Source organism: Prionailurus bengalensis, chromosome A2, assembly GCF_016509475.1.
Source record: "Prionailurus bengalensis isolate Pbe53 chromosome A2, Fcat_Pben_1.1_paternal_pri, whole genome shotgun sequence".
Classification (NCBI taxonomy): domain Eukaryota; kingdom Metazoa; phylum Chordata; class Mammalia; order Carnivora; family Felidae; genus Prionailurus; species Prionailurus bengalensis.
In genome coordinates this window covers 26,643,896-26,667,874 of record NC_057348.1, presented here as the reverse complement: position 1 = coordinate 26,667,874, position 23,979 = coordinate 26,643,896, and the positions used below count along the sequence as shown (strand labels likewise).

The following is a 23,979-nucleotide window of genomic DNA, read 5'->3' as shown; positions in this document are numbered from 1 at the left end:
GGAGGGGCAGAGAGAAAGAGGGAGACAGAGAGAATACAAAGCAGGCTCTGCACTGTCAGCACAGAGCCTGATGTGGGGCTCAAACTCACGAAACTGAGATCATGGCCTGAGCCGAAACCAAGAGTCGGCCGCTTAACAGACTGAGCCACCCAGGTGCCCCTAGCAAACTCTTTTCAGTAACTTGGCCTGTTTTGCTATTGGGATAAGTTACTGCACCCTTCTGAATCTAAATTTCCTTGCTTATTAAATGATGCTAATTAGCCCTTTTTCTCAGGCTCCTAGTAAACGTTCCAAGACAAATGTAGAGAGAGTGTGTCCAGCTATGAGGTAGACTTCCTTTTCCAGCTGTAATGAAGGACCCAGTACCAGACCAGCCCTCCCACCAAAAATAACACTTCAAAAGCAGAGGCAGTTGTCTTCAGAGAGCAGGCAGTGGACAATAGACACTGTGATTCTGAGGGAATGGGGTTCACAAGGTGAGCCCCTCATCACCTGGGTTCTCATCCTAGGACAATCTCCCAGGCATGGCACAGGGCAGTGGAGCTTAAACAGAATGCAACAGTCCCTCTGAGCTCAGGAGGCAGGGATTCGAGTTTGGGTAACTGAGACAATAAAAAAAGAAGGAATCATAGGACTGGAGAGGAAGGAGCTGCATAGCTGCAGGGCCCCAGAAGTCTATGTGGGGGTCCCCCACACCCCACAAGTCCTTGCCCAAAGGCTGGACTGTGCGTGCACAGCATGAAACCATCCAAGGTTTAGCAGAGACCAGCTGTTATGGGAGTGGAGAGCAAACAGATCCTGCCGGTCAAGCAGTGCTGGCAGACATTGGAGAGACCTTCACTGCAGGCTTTGAGCTGAGACACCAGAAAGGCTGTGCCCTCGCAGCGAGGACCATGCTCTAGTGTAAGGACCCCTCTAGACCGGCCCTAACAAAAGCTAAAGCCAAATCCTTCAATATACTCAGAAGCCAGAGTTTAAAGGTGAGTCCTGCCAAGTTAGGGAGGCTTGGGAAACAGCTCGAGCTTTGCATGAATCTCCCTTAATCAAGTATAAAATGAAGGGCATGGGATTTCAAAAGGATCAGCTAGTGATTGTGTTGTCTGCTTAAACAAAACTTAACACTTCAAAAGGAAACAGAATCAAGAGTCTCTATAACACATCACACACACACAATATCCAGTATACCATCAAAATTTTCTAGACATGCAAAGAAACAGGAAAACATGATCTCTAGTCAAGGAAAAAACAGCCAGTAGAAATGAACCCCAAGGTGGTCCAGAGGTCAGATTTAGCAGATAAAGACCTTAAAGCACTTACTTACTCTAGGCTTTGGCACAGAGTAGATGCCCAGTTAATGCCAGCTGCTCATCTCCATTTGAGCAAAGTAATCATTTGTCCACAGAAGGCTTTGAAACCCAAGGATTAATGAAGAGAAATGCACCCTGTCCTCACATACGGAGTTCCTGCTGTCTTCACCATACAGGGTTCAGACACCGGGGGGGGGGGGGGGGGGGGCTGCCTCGTGCCATAATCAGACACAAATCATGACCCTGCCACTAGCTCACAAGGTGAGCTCCTCAACTCCCTATGCCTCAGTTTCTCCATTTGCATAATGGGGAGGGTAGGCAGGTCATCTCAAAGGGCTCTTTCTCTCCATGATTCTGAGTTTGTCTGGCCAAGGAGCTGTTTTCAGCCAGGATACACTCTGGGCTGGGGCCTGGAAATACCAGTTGGAGAAGGAATCGGATCCACAGCTAATACCATAGAGGAAACACAGGCTGAGATGTCTCTCTCCCAGATATAATAGTGTGAGGCTATGGGCAAAGCCTGAGCTCATTTTCCAAAGGAAACTTTCTTGAGAAATGTCTCCTAGCAACCAGCTCCACCAACATACAACCTTCAAGGACCTCTGCAGAAACACAAAGGCTTTTTGTGGCTCCCTTCTTCAAAAGCCCAGGTTGGAACTGCTTATCGGCAGAGACGCTAATGTGAGGCACGGAGAGCCAGTGGAGGGGGCCCATGCTGGGGCAGTGAAATTACCAGCAGTCTGGCTTCAGGGCTCAGAGCAAAAGCTTTGGACCGGAGTTCAAAATCAGGCTCCATCTCTTACCAGCTGAATAACCTTGGGCAAGTCATTCAACCTCTCTGAGTCTGTTTCCCCATCTGTAAAATGGGGATAATAATATGTAGGTCAGTGCTCTACCCAGGTGCCCTGTAGTAGTCCAGCACACCCAGCCGCCAGGTACTGTGAGCGTTGGCAGCTAACAGCTGCACTCTTAGAACGATTGGCTGATGGAAGGTGCCTCTCCCAGAGGTATTTGGGAGCTTGAGCCCATCTCCCTGGTTATCCCTTCCCATTGTCCTACAACCAATGACCAACTAATGTAGAGGGATAAAAGGCCAGTCCTCTTGCCTCAAAGCAGGACAACGTAGTACCACGTATAGTTCAGACCTCCTCGTGGGGTCAGACTGAGACTAGACTTCAGCTGAACCCCCATCTTTGCCGAACTTACCCTGCCCCATCCTCTTCCCTCCCTTACTCCTTCACAGAGACCTCCTAGGAGAGCCCTCCCTCAATAAATCACTTGCACAAAGTCCCCATTTCAGGCTCTCCTAGGAAATCCAAAGACATGAGAGTATCTACATCTCTAATGAAAGAATACATGTGAAGTACCAGCCAATGTCTGGCATGCAGTGTGTGCCCAATAAATGGACATCATGATCCTCCTCTTCCTCATTATTATTATTGTAATTAATAATTACAATATTATTATTGGGATCAGAGAGGGATTCTAAAGTGGAGAAGAGTTGTGGACTGTCTTGGTATGAGAGGATAGTCGCACTTAGACTGGCTAACACAGTTGAGACAAATTTATCATCTTACTTTGCTGATTGATTAATATTAATAAATTAATATTAACATATAATTTTTCCTAGTATAAAAACAATACAAGCTTATTGCCAAAAAATGAATAAACCCCTCAGGAAATGCAGAGAATGACAAAAATGAGTGAATGAATGAATGAATGAATGAATAAAATTTCCCACCCCTTTAGTATGATCACTGGGGACATTTTCATTCATATCCTTCTAAACATTTCCTACATAAATTCACATAATGTACATATGTAGACACATTTACACACATATCTATACATGTAAACATATATATAATTGATATGTGTAACATATGTGTATATCTAATATGCTATCTCCATAGCATAATACTGCATATGTAATAATATACATATAACCAATTTTTGTTACCAGGAAAAATGGAATTACAAATACTATTTTGTAACCTGTTTTTTTTCCACTTGATTTTCATATAGAGGTAGTGGATATCTTCCATGTTAGTAAACACAAGTCTACAGCATCAGTTCTGGCCAAAGATTGTTTTACTTTTTATGGAGATAACACTGTTTAATCAATCCCCTATCTCTAGACAGTCACCCTATTGCCAATCTTTTTACTATTATGTATAAATAATGCTGGTTAAAGTAAATCCTTGAGCACATATCCTTGTGCATATGTTCAGTTACTTCCTGAAAACACATTCCTAGAAATGGAAAAGTATAGACATTGGGATGTGCACATTTCCCTGCAGGAAGACTGTACTACCAACACTTCCTCCAGGAGTGCAGCAGTGTCAGTTTCCCCACACTAGGTATCCCAACAGTCTCCAATACTAGGTATCATTTTTTTTTTAATTTTTGCCAATCTGATAGGTGAAAAATACTGCATTGTTGCCCCAAGTGTGCATTTCTTTGGTTTCTGGGGAGGCCAAGTATCTTTTCTTACACTTGTGGGCTGTTTGGATTTCACCTGCTGAGAATCACCATTGTTCAATCTTTGGCAAGGCCCTTCAGGTGTCTCCTCTCCTCCCACTGCCCCACCAGATCCACAGGCTCAGTGGCTCCCCTAGAGTGTCAGTTCAGAAGCAGCAAAGCCCTGCTTCCTATAGGATTGGTCTCACAGGAAGGCAGAGTTTTTGCCCTCAGGCTCCAGCAGCCAGCCAGAGGATGGGGGTGGGATTAGTGGGGATCCAGTTCCCTGACTTCCGGGTGCCCCCTGGCCAAGTCCCCTCTCCTGCCCTGTCCATGACCCTACACCACAGGGACCACACAAACTAGATCTACTTAAAGAAAACATTTCTCCAAAATTCAAAACCCACCCAGCAAATACATTCCAGGGGTGATTATTAGCAGGGCTTAAGGAATCTTTTCAGAAGAAACTACTAGAACATTCCTTTTAAATACCAGTGCTCCTGAGAGGTTTAAAAAGAGATTTTACATATGCCAAGATCTATCATAGTTGAAAATATCCCAACCATTGACCCAGGGATACCACTGGTAAGAATTTTCCCTCTGGTGGGTGCACTTACCCATATACAGAAAGACATGTGTAAAGTACTTATTGAAATATTGCTCACAATAGCAAAACAAATGCTAACAGCCTAAATGTCCATCAGTAAGGACCTGCAAAATAAGTTACGAACAACATTTACCGGGAAACATTGTGCAGACAGTGAAATAATGCTGTGAATCTGAATTACACGTGTGGAAAAACGCCCTTGAGATATCATAAAGTGATAAAAAAGCAAGTAATGGAATAGTGCATTTCATGTGATCCCTTTTGTACTTTTCAAAAGGATAGATCAGAATTATTCTAGATGTTTATGAAAGTGGAAATAATTCCTGAATGGGCACATAAGAAACTACTTACAGTGGTTTCATCTGGGAGGGGGATTTGGGGTTAAAGTATTTGGGGATTTTTAGGTCCCACTTTATACCCATCTGCATTATTTAAATTATTAGCATGAATATGCTTTACCATTATTTTTTTATTTTTTTATCATTTATCTATTATTGAGAGACAGAGAGACAGAACATGAGCAGGGAAGGGGCAGAGAGAGGGGGAGACACAGAATCTGAAACAGGCTCCAGGTTCTGAGCTGTCAGCACAGCCCAACGCGGGGCTGGAACTCAAAAACCATGAGATTATGACCTGAGCCAAAGTCAGACGCTTAACCGACTGAACCACCCAGGCGCCCCATGCTTTACCATTATATAATGAAAAACCTTACAAGTGAGCCTGTGATCAATAATTATGATAATAGCATGACTGTTAAATAGCTTATTGAATGTCACATATGTGCCAGGCACTATGTATTCTTTCATTTAATCTTAAAACTAGCCCTATTCTGATACCCATCTAATACATGAGGAAACGGAGTCTTAGGTTGAGAGGTTTGTTATGGCCACTTCTGGGTTTTTTTCTATAATTTATTTATTTTTTTATAACTTACATCCAAGTTAGTTAGCACATGGTGCAACAATGATTTCAGGAGTAGATTCTTTAAGCCCCTTACCGATTTAGCCCATCCCCCTTCCCACAACCTCTCTAGCAATCCTCTGTTTGTTCTCTATATTTAAGAGTCCCTTATGTTTTGTTCCCCCTTCCTGTTTTTATATTATTTTTGCTTCCCTTATGTTCATCTGTTTTGTATTTTAATGTCCTCATATGAGTGAAGTCATATGATATTTGTCTTTCTCTGACTAATTTCACTTAGCATAATACCCTCCAGTTCCATCCATGTAGTTGCAAATGGCAAGATTTCATTGTTTTCCATTGTGTTACAGCCACTTCTGAGTACAAAGCTTTGGCTCTTGCTGCAGAGCATGATTCTGGTGCCTGAAAAGAGAAGTAGCTGTGTGTGGGCTTTGTGAGGACCACTAGGAGGGGGTCCCTCCCGGTGGGCTGGCTGGCTTCCCACAAGGGCAACTGCTTGGTTATCTGCACTTACACCCTACAGTTTTTCTCCTTCTCCTGACCTGACTCTAAAGTTGCACTGTCCAACACAGGCTACTTAAATTAATGACATTTAAATAAGACTAAAATTTCGGTTCCACAGAAGCATGAACCACATTTCAAGTGCTAAATAGCCAGTTGTGGCTCATGGATACCATATCATCAGCACAGATATCAAACATTTCCATCATTTCAGAACATTCTATTGGATAGAACTGCCTTATCACAGCATTAGAGCCAGGCAGACCTGGGCTCACCCTGCTCCTCCACTTACTAACAGGATGAACTGAGCAAGTTATTTAACCTTTCTGAGCCTCTGTGTTCTCATCTGTAAAATGGGATGACAATATAGATACCTCACTGGGCTGTTGCAGGGATTACTTGTGATCATGCCTGTTGTATGGTTAGCCCAATGCCTGTCACCTAGGCAGTTTAAAGGGTAACAAGGAGGGTAGGACTCTGCAGTCAGACAATTTCATGACCTTGGGCATGTCACCTCACTGCTCTGAGCCCCAGCCTCCTGGGGTATATGGCATCTATCCTGAAAGTCTGCTGTGAGCATTAAAACATATGGTTGGTGCTCAGGGAGGGTCAAGTATCTTTTCCCCTTTCTTAAAGGGGTTTTCTTCTGTCAGAAAAACCATTCTCTAAGACCCAGAACTAAAATATTCCAGAAGGGATCCAGAAGGACCATGGACCAACAAAAGAAGGTACAACCTCCAAAAAAATGATTGTGGGATGCTGTTTGTCACCTATCAGACTGGGGGAGGGAGGAAACAGTTTGAGCATTTTATTGAAGAATAACATACATACAGAAAAGTGAATCCATCATAGGTGTACCACTCAATGAATTTTGAGAAATTTTAAATATCTGTGTAGCTGCTACTGAGATCGAGAAACAGAACATCAATAGCACCCCAAAAGCCCCCTCGTGCCCCTTCTCAACCACTATCGCCTCCCACAACAGTAACCACTAATATCATAGACTCATTTTCAGTAGACAAACTTAAAGATTCATAACACCCAGACTTAGTGAGGGTGTAGACAACCCAGTAATCTGAGACACTGACGGTGGGCGTGTGAAATGGTACAGCCATTCTGGAGGGTGATTTGGTAGCACCTGCTAAAATTTAGCATTGGCCTGGCATTTACACTTCAGTGTCTGCCCTAGAGAAACGCCCACATCCCTGCATGGAGCGGTAAACACATGGATGTTTGGAGCAGAATTGTTTGTAATGGTGATAAATTAGAAACAACTTACATGTCCAACTAAAGGGATTTGTTGGGGAAAAACAAGCAAACAAACAAACAACTGTAGGCATCACCCTGTATTATACACTGCAGTGGATCAAAATAGTCAAGAGGATCTATGTGTATTGACATAGAAATATCTAGAAGACATATGATAGAGTTTAAAAAGCAATCTGCAGGAAAATGACCAAAACAGACACACACAGCATCAAAAAAAAAAAAAAAAAAAAAAAACAGTAATAACTCTGGGGAAGGGGTGAGATGGGGCTTGAGGAGGGGCAGTAAGGAGAAATGCTACTTTTAAACTTGTGTGCAATTAGGTTATTCCAAATGTTTAAATACATTAAGAGCTTTCAAGGATAATTAAGCAGCCCAGCCACCAAGTTCAGGCCAGGAGAGGAAGGCTTTTCTGGCGGCTGGGTAGGGGGTGCTCCTGGCCCAATGCCTTAGCTTGGGTTCCGGGAGAGGCAGAGTTCCAGGCCTCCGAGGCCTGAGGGGTTGAAATGAATGGAGCAGTGAGAAGACCCTGGAGACCGGAACCACGGAGGCTTCCTTTGATAGAAGAGAGTGCCCTGGTTACCGCACTCAGCTGAGAACCCAACACCAGTGTGATGTAAGTGGACCCCTGGAAAGGAGCGAGTCCCAGGGTTTGGCCCTCTCCAAGCAGTGCCCAGCACTTTAAAGGAAGGATTGCCAGGTTTGATTCTCTTGGTCCCTGGGGATGAAGGACAAGGAGGAGGCCAGTGTTGCCTCACACAGCACAGTGACTTTGTGAGAGTGAGGCACTAAGGCAGAGGCTCAGAGAGGGTCCTGTGACAACCAGTGGCCATGAGCTCAGGAGTGGGGAATGGAAGTTGGGGGTAGAAGCCAAAGGTCCATGTTAAGAACATTCCACCTTTGGGGCGCCTGGCTGGCTCAGTCGGTTAAGCTTCCAACTTCAGCTTAGGTCATGATCTCGCGGTTTGTGAGTTCGAGCCCTGCGTCAGGCTCTGTGCTGACAGCTCAGAGCCTGGAACCTGCTTCAGATTCTGTCTCCCTCTCTCTCTGTCCCTTCCCTGCTCATTCATTCTCTCTCTCTCTCTCTCTCTCTCTCTCTCTCTCTCTCTCTCTCTCAAAAATAAACATTAAAAAAATTCCACCTTTAAGAGTTAGCATGGCAGGGGTGCCTGGGTGGCTCAGTCAGTTAAGCATCCGACTCTTGATTTTGGCTCAGGTCATGATCTCAGGGTTCGTGAGTTTGAGCCCACACCAGGCTCTGCACTGACAGTGTGGAGCCTGCTTGGGATTCTCTTTCTCCCTCTCTCTCTCTGCCCCTCCCCTGCTTGCACTCTCTCTCTCTCACAATAAATAACTAAACATTAAAAAACATATTTTTAAAAAAGCGTGGCAGGGAGGCAGGCCCAGCTGACTCCATGCAGAAGGGTTCCTTAACCTCTCTGAGCCTCAGTTTCCTCTTCTGTACAATGAGGTGCAGGCTCTTGCCATCACACACACTCAAGCACACACACATTCAGTTTGTGAATGTGGCAAAGACCACACACTCACACTGCCTCCAGGCTAACCGCAGAACTGCCACTTGCCAGCTTTGTATCCTAGCTGCTGAAGGCCCCAGCTTCCTTCCTCATCCATAAAACAAGAGCCCCACTCTTACCGAATCTCAGAGGACTATTATGAGGCTTAAGTGAAGCCATATTGGTAAAGTCTTATCACAGCATTCAGCTCTAGGACATGCTCAATAAATATTTGCAACAATTATTAAACTGTTTTTTTTTAAATAAGCACCTATCTATGTGCCAGGATATGCTAGACACTGAAGACATATTCCTGAATAAGTCACATTCCTGTTTCTCAGGGTGTTTAGAGTTTAATGGTGTGGAGTGGGGGGATAAAAAAGGATGCCTACACACACACACACACACACACACACACACACACACCCTGATACATTCCAGGTTACAAGGACAAATACTCTAAGGTCCTACCCTCATCTCTTCCAAAGTCAAAATTCAGGTCCATTATGTTCATCTAAGATGCAATTTTGTTGATACCTCCTTCCGCTCCCCCATCGATCCCAAAGATTGTGCACAGAAGTGATCTCAAAGTGTTTAAAAAAAAAATCTATGTCGTGAAGATGTCAAAAGCACAACAGAGAAACTGATACAATCACGGTTGACAGCATCTACAAGAGGTAAACATTCACCCATCTTATGACCTGCCATTCCACTGCTGGGTATTTCCCCAACAGAAACAAGCACTGTGTTTACCCCAAAAGTCATAGAAAGTTGTTCAGAGCAGCTTTATTAGTCATAGCCTAAACTGAAAACCACCCAAATGTCCATCCACAGATGAGATGTTGATACAGGCAACAACATTAGTGAATCTCAAGCATGCTTGTAAGTGAAAGAAGCCAGGTCCCAAAGACTAAATTTTATGATTCCATTCATATGAAGTTCTAGAATAAGAGAAATCTACGGTGATATTGGTCAGAATTAGTGCTTACTCTGGGAAAAGGTGGGCATTGACTGAGAAGGGGAACAAGGGAGTCTTCTACAGTGCAGGGAATGTTTCATATCTCAATCTTGGAGTGGCTCTGAGGGTGAACAAATATGTAACACTTTGTTGAGCCACACAATTGAAATTAGTGCATTTTATGTATGTGTGCTATACTTCAATTTATTTAAAAATGTTTGTTTATTTATTTTCAGACAGAAATCAGGAATGGGGCAGAGAGAGGGGAAGGGAGAGAGAATCCCAAGCAGTCTCTGTGCTGGCAAAGCCCAGTGCAGGGCTGGAACCCACAAACTGCGAGATCACAACCTGAGCCAATACCAAGAGTCAGACGCTTAACCAACGGGGCCATCCAGGAGTCCTTACACTTCAATTTTTAACAAACAAAGCAAGGTCACTTAAGTGTTACCTGGTGCGTGTATCCTATGGGGAACACTAAGCAGGATGTGTGATGGGTCCATAGTCTCCTTGGCACTTCTCAAATAGAGGAATCAGCCTTCAGGGAAAGTAGCAGAGCAAAGTGGAGAAGAGGAAACTTTGGAGGATAGGCTCATTGAACGTCCCCAGGGACCAACCCCAAAAAACTCTCTCAACAATTGAGACATGAAAAAGAAGCAGGTGGGGATAACGGAGAAGTCAGGAGAAATACAAATGCAAACACACTGAGTTTGCCCAGCCACAGTTGGGTATGTTGTTCCATACACAATAGTATTTCCTCTGGCAATCATGTATGTTGATGTTCACTAACCAAAATTATAACTAAGCCAGCATCTTCCAGTCCCTAAATTGTGTGAGCAAATGAGAACTGGCTGTATTTATGAGCACAGTCCTTGGGAAACACTCTTAGTTACCAGTAATGCATCAGCAAAAGATCCAAGCAGCTTTTTGATTCAGCTTTGCCTTTGCAAGGGGTTGCATGCAAGTGGAGTGTTTTCTTGCTCACTGAACTCTAGTCATTGAAGGGAGAGAGGAATCTGCCTGGATCACATCGCGTGTTACTGGACACGTGATGGCCTGATTTTCCAACAAGTCTTTCGTGCAAGGGAGGTTGGAGAGTGTGCAAGGGACAACTCTTTGAACTCCAGGTCTTAGAGCTTCTCCTGATAAAATCCTGGCTGTGTAAGTCTAAGGTTGCCCTTGGGCCCCAGCCCCACTTCCCAGGTCTGTAGGAAGATGTGGGAAGAAGCTCAGATCCCCTTCAAGCCCTCTGGAGCTTTCTTCCATGGATGAAGTTACTTGTTTTCTTAATCCCTTTGTTAAAAACCACGAAAGAAGCTTGGCCAAATCCCAGACACCCTCCCTTTTTTATGCCCTCCTGGGTGGCAGAGTTCAAAATGGGAGCACCTTGGGGAAATATCAGGACCCCAGCCCCTTCTGTGCACCCTGAATAATCCTTGAGCAGACAGCAGAGGACTTCCCTGGGTTCTGGTCCTGGATTACTCTCTGGAATTGCCCACTTTCTCCTTACAGACCAGAGCTCCCTGTGTGGATGCACTCACTCATTCATTCATTCATTCTTTCAACAAATCATTATCCCACATCCAAGCCAAACCCAGCTCTGGAGTAGGCCCTGGGGAGACAGCTGTGAACCTGGTCTTCCCCCTTAAGTCTTGTATAGTCTGGTGGAGGAAGTGGGGCTCGAACAATCATAACTCAGTGGTGAGGAGTCATATAAGTGAAGTCTGGGGTACTGGAGCACATGATCTAAGGGGGCCTCCTTGGGGAAATGGCATTTCAGCTGAGATTTAATGGATAAGCAGGAGGAACTGGGCAGAGCTGGGGAATATGCACAGGTGGAGGCAATGGCTTGTGCAGAAGCAGGAGGTGAGAAACATCAGGGCTTTCAGGAACCCAAGCAGAATTCTCAGTGGCTGGAGTGTGATGTGTGGAGGAAGGTGGCCCCCGTTCTCCGCTGACTTTCCCTCATGTGACCACTCCTGCGTCCCTCCACTCCAGCCACCCTGGCAGCCTGCTCTTCCCTGAACCTTCTGGCACACACTGCAGCCGCAGGACCCTAGCTCCAGCTGTTCCCTCCGTCTGCAACTCTCTTGCCCAAAATATCTGTCTGGCTAACTCCCCCACTTCCTTCAAGTTTGTGTTCACACCTCCCCTTCTCAATGAGACCCTCTGGGCAGCCACCTATTACCCCTACTCCCCCACTTACCACTAACCTTCTCCCTGCCTATTCTCATTTCTCTTTTCCACAGTATCCATCACCTTGGAACATACTATCTACTTTACTTATTCATTATGCTTATTGTCTAGCTCCCCCACTAGAATGCCAGTTTCACAAGGTCAGGACCTTTGTGTGTCAGGACCTGAACCACCACAAGCCCTTGAACCTTTGAAGGAACAGATTGTTGGGATTTGAAAGGGTGGCAGGGAGGGTCTGGGTTGAGAAGGCCTTATAGGCTAGAAGAAGGTGTGTCCCGAAATGCAAAGGGAAGGCAACAATGGGTTTTCAGTAAGGCAGGAGTGGAGTCTGAGTTACATTTAAAAACTTGCCCTGGAATATGTGTGGTGAACAGCTTAAAAGAAGAGAAGCTACTGCAGGCATTCGGGCACAGGGCAGTGGTGCCTGGGGTAGGATTGGGGCATTGGAACTGGATGGATTGAAGAGATGTCAGCAGGTGGATTCATCATGCCTTGGTGATCTGAGGACTGTGTACTTGTGGGAAGACAGGGCAAAGTGGACCCCCCAGGATCCTGCCTGAGCCACAGAGCCAGAGTGGAGTCACTTGACAAGAGGGGGGACAGGGGAGGAACATGTTGGAAGTTGGAGTGATCAACAGTTCTGTTTGGGCCATGGTGAGTAGGGCCTATTAGACTTTCAAGTGGATACGTCAAGCAGCGTGTTAGCCAAAGTTTAAGCTCAGAGTGAAAGTCTGGTTTGGAAATATGCATGTGGGGATCTTCAGCTTAGAGTTGTTCTTAAAGTCATGAGAGTTTAAGGGCACCTGGGTGGCTCAGTCGGTTGAGCATCTGACTTTGACTCAGGTCATGATCTTGCAGTTTGTGAGTTCCAGCCCCATGTCAGGCTCTGTGCTGACAGCTCAGAGCCTGTAGCCTGCTTCGAATTTTGTCTCCCTCTCTCTCTGCCCCTCTCCCACTCATGCTTTCTCTCTCTCTCTCTCTCTCTCAAAAATAAATAAACATTAAAAAAAAAAGTCATGAGAGTTTAGAGAGAGAAGAGAAGATGTCTAAGAACTGACCTTGAGGACCAAACCCTGAAGTCTTAATTGGCCCTTGAAGGAAGAGGTGTTTGCCAGGAAGGTAGGGAGAAGGTAGTTCAGGTAGAGGCAACAGCATGGATAAGACTTCAACATAAAAGAATATGGATCTCAGTACTCTTCAGAACTGTCAAGGTCATCAAAAACAAAGAAAGTCTGAAAAGCTATTAGAGCCAAGAGGAGCCTAAGGAGACATGACAACTCAATATAACGTGGTGTCTTGGATAGGATCCTGGAACAGAAAAACGACATTAGGTAAAAACTAAGGAAATCTGAATAATGTATGGACTTCAGTTGATAATAATATATTGATATTAGCTCAATAATTGTAACACACCTGCCACCCTACATACATGTACATCGACATACATATAAGATGTTAACAGAATGACTGGATGCATGATGTAAGGAACTCTCTATACTATCTTCTCAGTTTTTTCCTAAATCTATAGCTGTTCTTCAAAAAATTAACTTTTTTAAAAGAGCATGTCTTATAAATGTCCCTCAACATGTGTGCATGTGCGTGTGTGGACACACACACATTCGCACACGCACACACACACTCCAAGGACTATAGTAATTTGTTTCTCTGGAGAGGACTTCAACCTTGATCAGTCCCTCCTGTGGGAACTCAGCAACCCTATGAATATCACTTCATTCCTCCCCTGCCAGGGAAGAGAGGGTCCTCACCTCTACCTACTTTCTTTCTGTTCACAGAAAGAATACTCTCCTCAGGCCATATTTCATCATGAAAATGAGAAGCAGAGACTAAATGGCCAAGGTAAGTCAGACCCACCTAGAATTCCTCAGGGATGCAACCAAAATTAATCCTTCTTTCTGCTCTTTAAAAGCACATTACTTCATCACAATTTTCCTGAATCCTCACCTTATTCAACAGCTGTCTTTGCTTCCCCTCCACAGCAAAGTTTTGTCATCCCCTGGGTTCCAATTCCAGCTCCATTACTAACTAGTTATGTGATTGTGGGCAAGTCACTTGAGACTTATTTTTCTTATCTCTAAAAGGAGCATAACCATACTTGATCAAAGAGTGGATTAAAGGAGATGAATAATAACTCATATATAATTTCATCCTCTAAAGAATGGATATGGAATAGTCAATAGTAAATATCTGTCATCGTGCCTGGCACTCATGGTGGTTGGTTGTGGATGAGGCATATGACCAATCTGACCAATCAGTGACGTCCCCAAAGATCAAAGTGCGTCACTTGGATCCTTGGGACCCCGGGTGGTGACAAAGGAGCAGAGAAGTACAGAAATCTCCAAGTCCCAACAGAAGCTGGGCTTGGGAAGTGGCAAAGGACCGGCCAGAGAGCACTTGGCTGGCAGCTGGTCTAGGGGGCACCAAGGCTAGAGAGGACACAGGGGCACAGGGAGACGGTACCATGTGATAGAGGCTCCGACAGCCAGCTCAAGATTCCCTGGCCCACACAGGCACAGCTTTGAACAGAGGCCATCTGGTACTCTGGACAGCTCCAGGGGTCTGTAGATTTCAGGGGCACTGGTTTTGTGGGTGGAGAACTGGATTGAGTCTTGGTTCCTCCAACTAGCTGTGTGACCACGAGCAAGCCACCTCACCTTCCAGAGCCCCAATGTCTTCATCTCCAAACTGGAGATAATACCTACCCTTCAGTACTTTTGTGAAGAGTAAATGAGATAACAGAGGGGTAGTAGAGCAGGGTGGCCCATGTCTGGGGTCAAAATACCTGAGTTTGTGTTCCAGCTCCACACTGTGTGATCCCAGATAAATTGCTTAACCTCTCTGAGCCTCAGTATCCTCATCTGTAAAATTGGAAGGCTAATAGACCCTAATTCACAGGGTTGTGAAGATAGAATGAAAGAGGACATGAAGCACACAATAAACAGTAGTTTTTATTTTAGAAGGAACTTAGCACAGCACCAGACAGAGTAGATAATTAAAATTGTCAGTTTCTTATATCTTCCAAATCTCCACTTTTGGACTCCTTTGGTTGGTCCTCCCATCTCTGGCTGTTAAAGGGATTGTACAAATCGGGGGAAATCAATCTTGTGGAGCCCTACCACAACCTTCCTCCTACAATAAAGGCCCCTGCTTCTCAGTGCCACTCACCCTAGGATACTTTTTAAAAGTATATATATATATATATATATATATATATATATATATATATATATCAGTATATAGTGTTTGTTCTTTGCCAGCCACTGTTCTAAGATTATGTGTAATACATATAATCATATACTGTAGATGTATAATCTCATATCTCACAACCTTGTGAGATAAGTACTGTGGCTATTCCCATTTTACAGGTGAGAAAACTGTGGCTCTGCGAGGGTAGGTAATTAAATGGTGGAGTCACACAGATATAAGCTGCTGGCGCTAGGACGTGATCCCAGGGTGCCACTTCAGAAACGCACACCTGCTTGTAGTGTTCCAGAAGGCCAGCGGCCAGGGAAATGGAGAAGCGTGAGTGGGAGACCAAGGCTAGAAATCAGGATATAGGCTCTCCTTGGGCCCCAGACCCTGACCCGCGCCCTGCCCACTGCGCGCGCGGGATACCTGCCCTTGCCCCAGAGCTCTGTCCCTCCCTCGGCGGCGCCTCCTCGCCGGACGCTGCGGCCGCCGCGGTAACTCGATCCGCGGCTGGGTTTGGGCCTCGGTTCGCGTCACCGGCGCGGAGACACTCCGGCCCCCGGAGTAGTATCCTCCGCTGCGCTGCGGCCCGCAGTGCCAGCACTGCAGTCGTGCGCGCGGGCGCATGGCGCAGAGGCTGGGCGAGCGGGCACGGGGCCCCGCCGAGGCCACCGGGCTCTACCGGGCAGTGCTGCTCAGGTCGGGTAAGTGAGGGCAAGGCCACCCCACCTCGTGTACTCAGCGAGGACAGTCGGGCGCCCAGCCTGGCCATCCCGCCGCCGGGCACCTCCGTCCTTCTTCACTTCTCTGCCTTCCTCCCTTGTTTCATTCGTTTAAATTACTTTTGTTTTCCTTTCATTCCTTCTTTCCCTCCCACATTCTTCCCTTTGGGGACCTACGCGTAGATTCATTCCTATGTGTGAGCACGCGCGCGCGCCCGCCCGCCCAAACACACTCACTCGTTTTCCCAACTGTTTAAGTTCCGCAACGTTCCACCCCCTGGCGGGTCTCTTAAGCGCGCGAAGGGTGTGGAGGCGTGGGAGAGTGGAAAATGGATGAGACCCGGGTAGCCCGCCGCCCCGCATGAAGAAGCACAGAGACATAGCCGCTGGTGACGTCCAGCGAGGTATCCCACTGGCGGGCGAAGGGCAGGAGAGAGCCAAGGGAGGGGAAGGTGAGAAATCGGTTTTCTCTATATATGCGCGTAAAGAGAAAAACATGTAGAAGGAAACACACGGGTGGTTATTTTCAAGGATAAACGTTGGATGACAAGGCTTTGGGGTTTTTTTTCCTCTTTCTCCTATTTGTCTTTTTGTTTACTTATTTGCAATAAGCACATACTACTTTCCTACCCAGAACGATAAGAGATTTTTGTTATTTAGGAAAATGAAACAAACGTGGTATACGGTCACTGTAAAAATAATTTGGAAAACCAGAGACGTAGAAAAAAGAAAAACAATGCCGGCAGTGAGCGTTCGGAGCGTTTCCTTCCAGATTTGTGCTTGGAAAGAGGTTTAGGGAAGGTGAAAATCGGGCCCGAACGTGGTCCCTGCCAGCTGGGGGTACGGGAATAGAAAGTGTCAAGGGACTCGGGCTCACGGGACAGCCACGATCGGCCATGGGCAAGGAGCACGCCCCCACCCAGTAGTCCTGCCCGCAGACCCCTGGAGCCGAAGGTGCGAGGCGAGCCGTTGGCGGGAGCTTCTGCCCCAGCCCGACGTCCGTTCTGGGACTGACTGCCCTTCTTACTCAGCCTGGCTCCGCCCCCGGGAGTTCCCCACGAGGAGCTACTGCTGGGGACACTGAAACAACGGTTCTCTTAAGTCCAAAAGCAAGAACTGGCCAAGACTTCAGGACTAGTGGCGCCTTCCTGGGGGGGGAGCGTTTTAAATCTGGCTGAGCTGGGGCAGGCGGAAAGGGAGGAGCTCTGTAATGAGATGAATCTGATTGCAAATCAGAGCACTCCTCCTAAGTGTTCCCAGCCAGTTCCTGTCTTCTCACAAAGATGAGGAGGGGCTGTCTAATCTGAAGACCCTGAATTCCCTCTAACCTGGAGCCGCAGCCATTAGCCTCATTCCAAAAGCAGCATCTTTCACCTGCAACCTATTCAGAATAGCAGGCATATCAGAGTCATTTCAGGGGCCACATGCTTGCCCAAGCCACACACAGCTACAAGCCAGGGAGGGAGCAAGGCCTTGGACTGGGGCCTCATGGAGGGAGCATTTATTTTGTGCTAAACACTGCTGGCTCATTCCGTCTTAATAAACCCTATAAGGTCACTGCTGATTGTCATCCCCATTTAACAGATGAGGAGACTGAGCCTCAAAGGGGTTAAGCAGCTTGCCCACGGTCCTAAGAGAACTTTTCTGTCCCACTATGGGGTAGAAAACACATGCAAACCTAGTCCCATCTATGCCACAGTTTGCACACCTCCTGAGACTAGTAATAATGATAGCAAATGATGTTGGCCACTTGTTATTGCCACTCTCTTTGCCAAATGCTGTATATCTGTCATCTCGTCAACTTGATTCATTTATTCCTCCAACCAATATTTACTGACCACTATTACGCACTAGCCCTATGCAAGGCACAGGGATGTACTCATAAATGCAACAGATATGTCCCTCCTCTCAGGGAGGTAAATAGTATTAACTCCTGTTTTAAACGTGAGGAAACTTAGGCTCAGAAGATATCATGACTTGTCTGAAGTCACACAGCCAATCAGGGGTGGAGCTGAGATTCAACCCCAGGGCCATGTGCCTGTAGAAGCACTACTCTGGTTGTCTCGTACAAGGAAAAGTAAGAAGAGTTGGGGTGAGGATCTAACTGGGGCATTTAGTGATAGGCAAGAAGAGCTCCCCTCCTTTAGACGTCTCCAAGGATGGGATCATAGAGTCAAACCCAAGATGGTAGCCATCTTCGTTTACAGTAGCCTCAAGTCCTATGCACCAAGTAATATAACACTTTTAGAAAATTTTTCATCACAAATTATTTAAAATAATTTTTTAATGGTAAAGTAATACATGTTCACCATTAATATTTTGAGAAATTGAGAATAACAAAGGGGAAGTTTTATCCACAATCCCACTAACCATAAGCAGCTACTGATAACATTTGGAGATGTCTCCTTCCTAGCTTTGCTACGCATAGTTTGTGCCTGTCTTACATTGTTTTACATCACTGAGGTTGTACCAACTCTAGTCTTTTTTTTCCTTATTTTTTGATGGTTATTTATTTTTAGAGAGAGAGACAGAGACAGAGTGTGAGTGGGGGAGGGGCGGAGAAAGAGGGAGACACAGAATCCGAAGCAGGCTCCAGGCTCTGAGCTGTCAGCACAGAACCCGATGCGGGGCTCGAACTCACAAACCATGAGATCGTGACTGAAATTGGTCGCTTAACCAACTGAGCCACCCAGGCACCCCTGCCAACTCTAGTCTTCAATCCCACTTTTTTCACGTGGAGTAAAATCCTTTTGTTTTTATTTTTTAATGTTTATTTATTTGGGGGGGGGGAGGAGCAGAGAGAGAGGGAGAGAGAGAGAATCCCAAGGAGGCTCCGTGCCGTCCACGCAAACCCATCGTGGGACTCCATCTCATGAACTGAACCATGAGATCAGGACCTGAGCCAAAATCAAGAGTCGACACTTAACCGACTGAGCCACCCAGGCACCCAAAATCTTTTTGCTTCTAAATGGATTATCAAAGTAACAGCTACCACTTTGGAGCCCAGACTCTGTGACAGTCAGTGTGAAGGGCCTCCCATGCTGTAGCTCCTTTATTCCTCACAAGACTGTCTGCCCCATATCAGAGATGAGGAAACAAGAAGCTGAAGATCACCTAGCTGTCCAACAGTAGAGCAAGGAACAGTGTCTGTATCGACACCACAGCCCATGCTCTTAACCACTGAGCTGGAAGAGTCACCTTTGGGGAATAACTCACGCTTGGCCATACCTGGTAAGCTGCGCAGTGCTGTAGTAAAGGCCCACTTGAGGTTCATTACCTACATCCTACCTGGAGCTCAGGCCAGGTTCCTAGCAGGGAGGGAGGGATCTCTCTGCAGCAGGGACAGAGGGACACTACTCCAGGTGCCTGTGGACATCAGCCACTGTGCTTCTTCCCTGCAGCCAGAGAGGGCAGCCATAGCCTCTGTCCCTGCCTGCCAGGCAGGGTTGCAAACTAAAATACAGGATTCCCAGTTACATTTAAACCTCACATACACAATGAATAATATTTTAGTGTAAATATAATCCAACGATTGTATGGATATGCTTATACTAAAACCTTATTCGTTGCTTATCTGAAATTCAAATCTCACTGAGCATACTGCATTTTTATTTGCTACATCTGGGAACCCCAAACCAGCAGTCATAGCAGTTTGCTTGGCTTGACAAGCTATCGTCTGCCCAGGGACCTCTCTCTCCACACACACACACACACACACACACACACACACACACTCCTCTCCCCATCCCTAGATATGCTGTCCTTCTTTTATCTGGCTACAAGTGAGTGAAAATGGAGATGGGGGGCACCCCAGGACCCCTCTGCAGCTAAGAGACCAGATTCGCCATGCCTAACCACAGCTGAGTGGAGAGCCAGCTTTTTGAAACAAAACTTAGTTTTTCCCCACTCCCTGGTGCTTTCCTGTTTGCACACTTGAAATCCCTCCACCGGCTAAATTCTTCCTGGTTTAAACTTGTTGTAAAGGCAACTCTCATTCCTTTTATAATCTCTCCGTGGATCCCATGACAAGTTTTTCTGCCAATACAGTCTCTCCCCCCACTCTGTGTCCTTTCAGCCAAGTGTTGGGGTGGGGAAGAGGTTGGATCCTAAGGTTGTTTTGTGGGTGGCTTCTCAGAAACCTCATTGAGGCCTTGAAAAGGGACCCTGGAGATTTATACTGAATACAGGGCCGAGGAGGAAGTTTTGAGTTGCCATGGGAACTTCTTGTCTGATGTTTGTGCGCCCAGATAAGCTGCTCCAGGCGCCTGTGAGCTTGGAGAAAGGGGAGAAAAAATGAAATGAAAGATGTTTTTGGAGGCGGCTTCTTCTTCTTCTTCTTCTTTTTTTTTTTTTAATGCAAGCTGCAGCCGCAGCCCACTATGGATGCAGGAACATTCCCCAGCTCCCACTCCTGACTGCCTCTCCAGGTCTTCACCATCTCCCTTCCTTTTGGCTCCTCTAAGATCCCAAGAAGACAAACTTCAAAGGGACAAGAAGGGAGTGTGGGAGGGGTGTGTTCAACCTCTGGGATCCCCCTTCAGCTCTAGTGGGGCCAAGCAAGAACTCTGACCTCCAGGCCCCTGGCGTTCCAGAGTCCATCCTTTTGGGAGAATGGGAAGGTCCCCAGGGAAAGCTCCACCAACCAAGGCAGGAGGCAACAAGTGGGGCTGAATTTGGCCATTACCTGGAGTAAACTCCTAAAAGGCTCATTTGCCCAGAAGGCCTCTGTTTTCCAATATGCACAATGGACATGACTGAACCAGATGGGAACCATAACTATAGTTGGCTGGCAAAGGTTGCTCTTTCTCAAATTTTTAATCTTTATTGTTTTCTGATAGCAAATGCAATGCCTGCTTTGTTTTTGTTTTTATTTTTAAGTTCATTTTTATTTATTTTGAGAGAGAGATAGAGAGCAAGAGGGGGAGGGGCAGAGAGAGAGGGAGACAGAGAGAGAATCTCAAGTAGGCTCCATGCTGTCAGTGCAGCTGTCAAACCGTGATATCATGACCTGAGCCACAGCCAAGAGGCAGGCGCTTAACCGACTGAGCCGCTCAGGCACCCCAAGTTTAGTTTTGTTTTTAAGCCACAAACATTACAGAAATATTGTGACTAAAGGAGAAGGGCCTGTAATATTATGCTGTAGGATAGTGGTTCTCAAACTCCCAGCTATAAACAAATCCCCAGGGGGACATGTTAAAAATCCAGATTTTAGTGGACCCCTCCCTCATAGGTTCTAATACATCAGTCCAGGAGCGTGGCCCATTTTGATTCCATTTTAACACTCATTTGACAAATAATGGCTAGTAATGACATTTGAGATACATTGATCTAGAACTGACCACTTTTAACAGTTCAGGATATATGCCTCCAGATTGGTCCTCTACTAAAAGGTACTATACTAACTTTTTTATCTTGAAAAAAAAAGGGGGGGAGGGGAAGAATCATTCTATATGTGATTTTGAAGTTTGATTTTTCACCAAACATGTACCAGACATCTTTTTAAGTCAATAAATAGACATGCTATTGACTGCATCCTGTTATGCAGTATAGCATCATTTCTTACTGATGGGTGTGGCTTGGGAAATGGTAGCTGTTGATCTCATAAACAGTAACACACACACACACACACACACACACACACACACATCAAGATGGTACTACAACAAGCTCAGAAGTATCAATGTCTTTGGTATCTATAAGTCAACAATAGTTATTGAGCACCTTGGTACTAAGACAGGAATACTAAGAAGGATAAGGTGAGGCCTCAGCCATCAGCCTGGCAGTCTGGTGGGTGAGCCTGGTGGGTTTTTACACAGGCTGGATTGTGAGAAGAGCTTTACTGGAAGATGTATAAGAATGGCGGAAAATGGCCTGGGGAAAATGGTGCCCAACCTCGGCCAATGCCTGCCCAGCTCTCCTTGGCTTTCCATTGCTCTGGGGCTGCCAACAGAGTCTTCCAATAAAGGGAAAAGAAAGTGGAGATGAAGGTCATTACTGGCACGGGGACTCTCAGTCTGCTCCTCTGGAGTAAGCTGGATGAGGGGGTTCTGTCTTCTCCAAGGGGTAAGCAGAAGCTGTCAGCTCCCCAGGATCCCTCCTATTTCCCCACTGTCAGAGGGCACTGAGATTGGTTCAAATAATCCACTGTGGGCCCTGGGAAATGCCCAGAAGAGTCTTTTGCACAGCAGAACACCATGTGGCAGCCAAGAGTGGTTTGGCAAGAATTTAGTGGTAGTCTTTCACCCATCAGAATTTAGTGAAATTAAGCCGAGGCAGGATGGGAAGCTGGGGGAGGCTACCATTCAAAGTACTTCAAGGGAAGCAGAATTTAGGAAGAAGGAACAAAAAGGAACACATGTTGTTTCTAGAAAATTGCTTTGCACCCAAGAATTGGTGACCCTCCAAGTTGAAGAGGCTCCAGGATGGCCAGCTTGCTCAAGGCTCCCAGGCCAGGCACAGCCCACCTCCTGCCTCCCTGTCCAGCCCCATGTCCCCCCTCATGCCAACACTCCATCCCCAACGGCCTTCCTCCACCATATCAGGTTCATTCCCACCCTGGGGCCTTTCCACTGGCTCTTCCCACTCCCTGGAATGCTCTTGTATGGGAACAGACATCATGTTGCTGACTCCTTCTCATCACCCAGCCTCCCTAAAAGGTCATCTCCTCAGTGTCCACCCTTCCCCAGCTCAGCCCCTCCCTTTCACTTCACCCAGTCTTACTTTCAGCCTGACATTCATTACAGGTCAAAGTTTCTTGTTTGTCTCCTTATTTTTTGTCTGGCTCCCCACACCCGTAAATGCAGGTTACCTAAGCCCTAGGATATCATTCACACCATAGCTCCAGCACTTGGAACACTGCCAGGAACACAGTAGGCACTCAATAAATGTCGGTTAAATTACTAACATAGGCCAAAAAAGACACAGGTTGTCTTCTGAATGTTCCTGTCTGTGGTTGATGTACGTCCTGGGCCTTATGGCCTTCCAGCCAACCAAGACCTTTCCCGAGGAGGTAAATGTGGGAAGAGAGCCGAGTTTAACTGGCACATGCCAGCTTCCTCACTAGGGGACTAAGGATGATGACAAAACTAGAAAACATTTCCAAATGTTCAAGTGAACACCAGTTCTGAAATCAGGAGAATGTTTCCATTATCTGTATGCACCCGGGGCAGCCTTCAGCATTTCCATGTGTTCTAGGTGGGCAGAACATTCCCACGTTCACACACTGAGCCAAGATCTACGGAGCACAGCTTCGGCCAGGCATGATGCCACATGCTGGGGCCCTGGCCTCGGGTCACATAGGGTCCAGCCATCTCTGCAGGAAAAGTCCTGTCTCCTGAGCACTGACTACATGGTTTCACTAATGTTATTTCACTACCTTATCTCCCAACCACCAGGCTATTCTCCACATCTGACAAACACAGAAATGAATGAGGTCCGCTGAGTGGCTGCTGACAGGGCTGGTGCCTGAGCCCAGTGGGGCTGACAGAAGGGGCTGCTCGGGCCCAGAGCCCATCAACGTCCGTTATCCACACACTCGCAACTGTGCACGGTGGCCCTGTTGCTCCTCTCTGAGGCTCAGATGGAGCTCAGAGTAAGGAGTACAGGATGCTTCTGGAGATTCTGACCCATCAGTGAAAGACCCCGAGCTGACCCAGTGTAGTCTCCCCCTCCCTTCACACCTCAGAGCCCGTGGTCTCTGGCCACTGCAGCAGGAAGCTTGGCCCTCCCTCCCTCCCGGGGCCAAGTGCTGGAATGCATTCTTGCTGACCCTCCCATTAGGAACAAGGGAAATGCCTCTCTGAGAGCCGCCTAGCTCAGACAAAGCTTGGCATGTCCCCTACTCCTCAGCAGTCTGACAAAATAGGTATTTATTTGTGCCTCTGGAGCGTGTGGCTTGGCCACGGTGTTCCGCATTGTGGAAGTGGCCACGCACCAAGTGAAATATCTGTTACTATAGTAACAGTTCCTTTTTATTGATACCAGAATAAACAGGAATGCAAAGCTGCCTCACTCGCTCGTTGGCACGTTGCAGCCGCCTGCGATCCCCAGGGGTTTAAGAACCGCCCTTCAGAGGCGGCCCTCCGTGCTAGCCTGGGACTTCCCAGTGGAGAGAGGGACCCAGCCACACTGCTCCCGAGGTCCCTTCCTGAAGACGCAACTGAGAAGTAAGACCATCTCTCTTCTGTTTCACGGGCTGTCTAGCTGGGTGCAGTGTGGGAGGAGGTGCAAGGGAAGGAGGGCTGTGGAGCAGCCTGTCAGGGGAGCTGAGCTGTCTGAGCTTGGGTCCCGGCCTGTGTCCCCCACCCAAGTCCACTACCACATAGTA

At 46.6% G+C, this 23,979-nt stretch overlaps 1 protein-coding gene across 3 annotated transcripts in view; it reads left to right on the top strand.

The window, feature by feature from the left end:
- The window catches only part of FAM107A (family with sequence similarity 107 member A), a 54,331-nt gene that overhangs the window by 17,044 nt on the left and 13,308 nt on the right, over positions 1-23,979 (top strand). The window contains exon 2 of one of the 3 annotated variants that reach the window (XM_043587799.1): positions 13,518-13,581. In XM_043587799.1, coding sequence (XP_043443734.1) covers positions 13,518-13,581 — 64 coding nt within the window. Of the gene's footprint in view, positions 1-13,517; positions 13,582-15,400; positions 15,636-23,645; positions 23,819-23,979 lie in introns of those variants that run through there. The other 2 variants (XM_043587800.1, XM_043587801.1) reach the window with 2 other exon arrangements.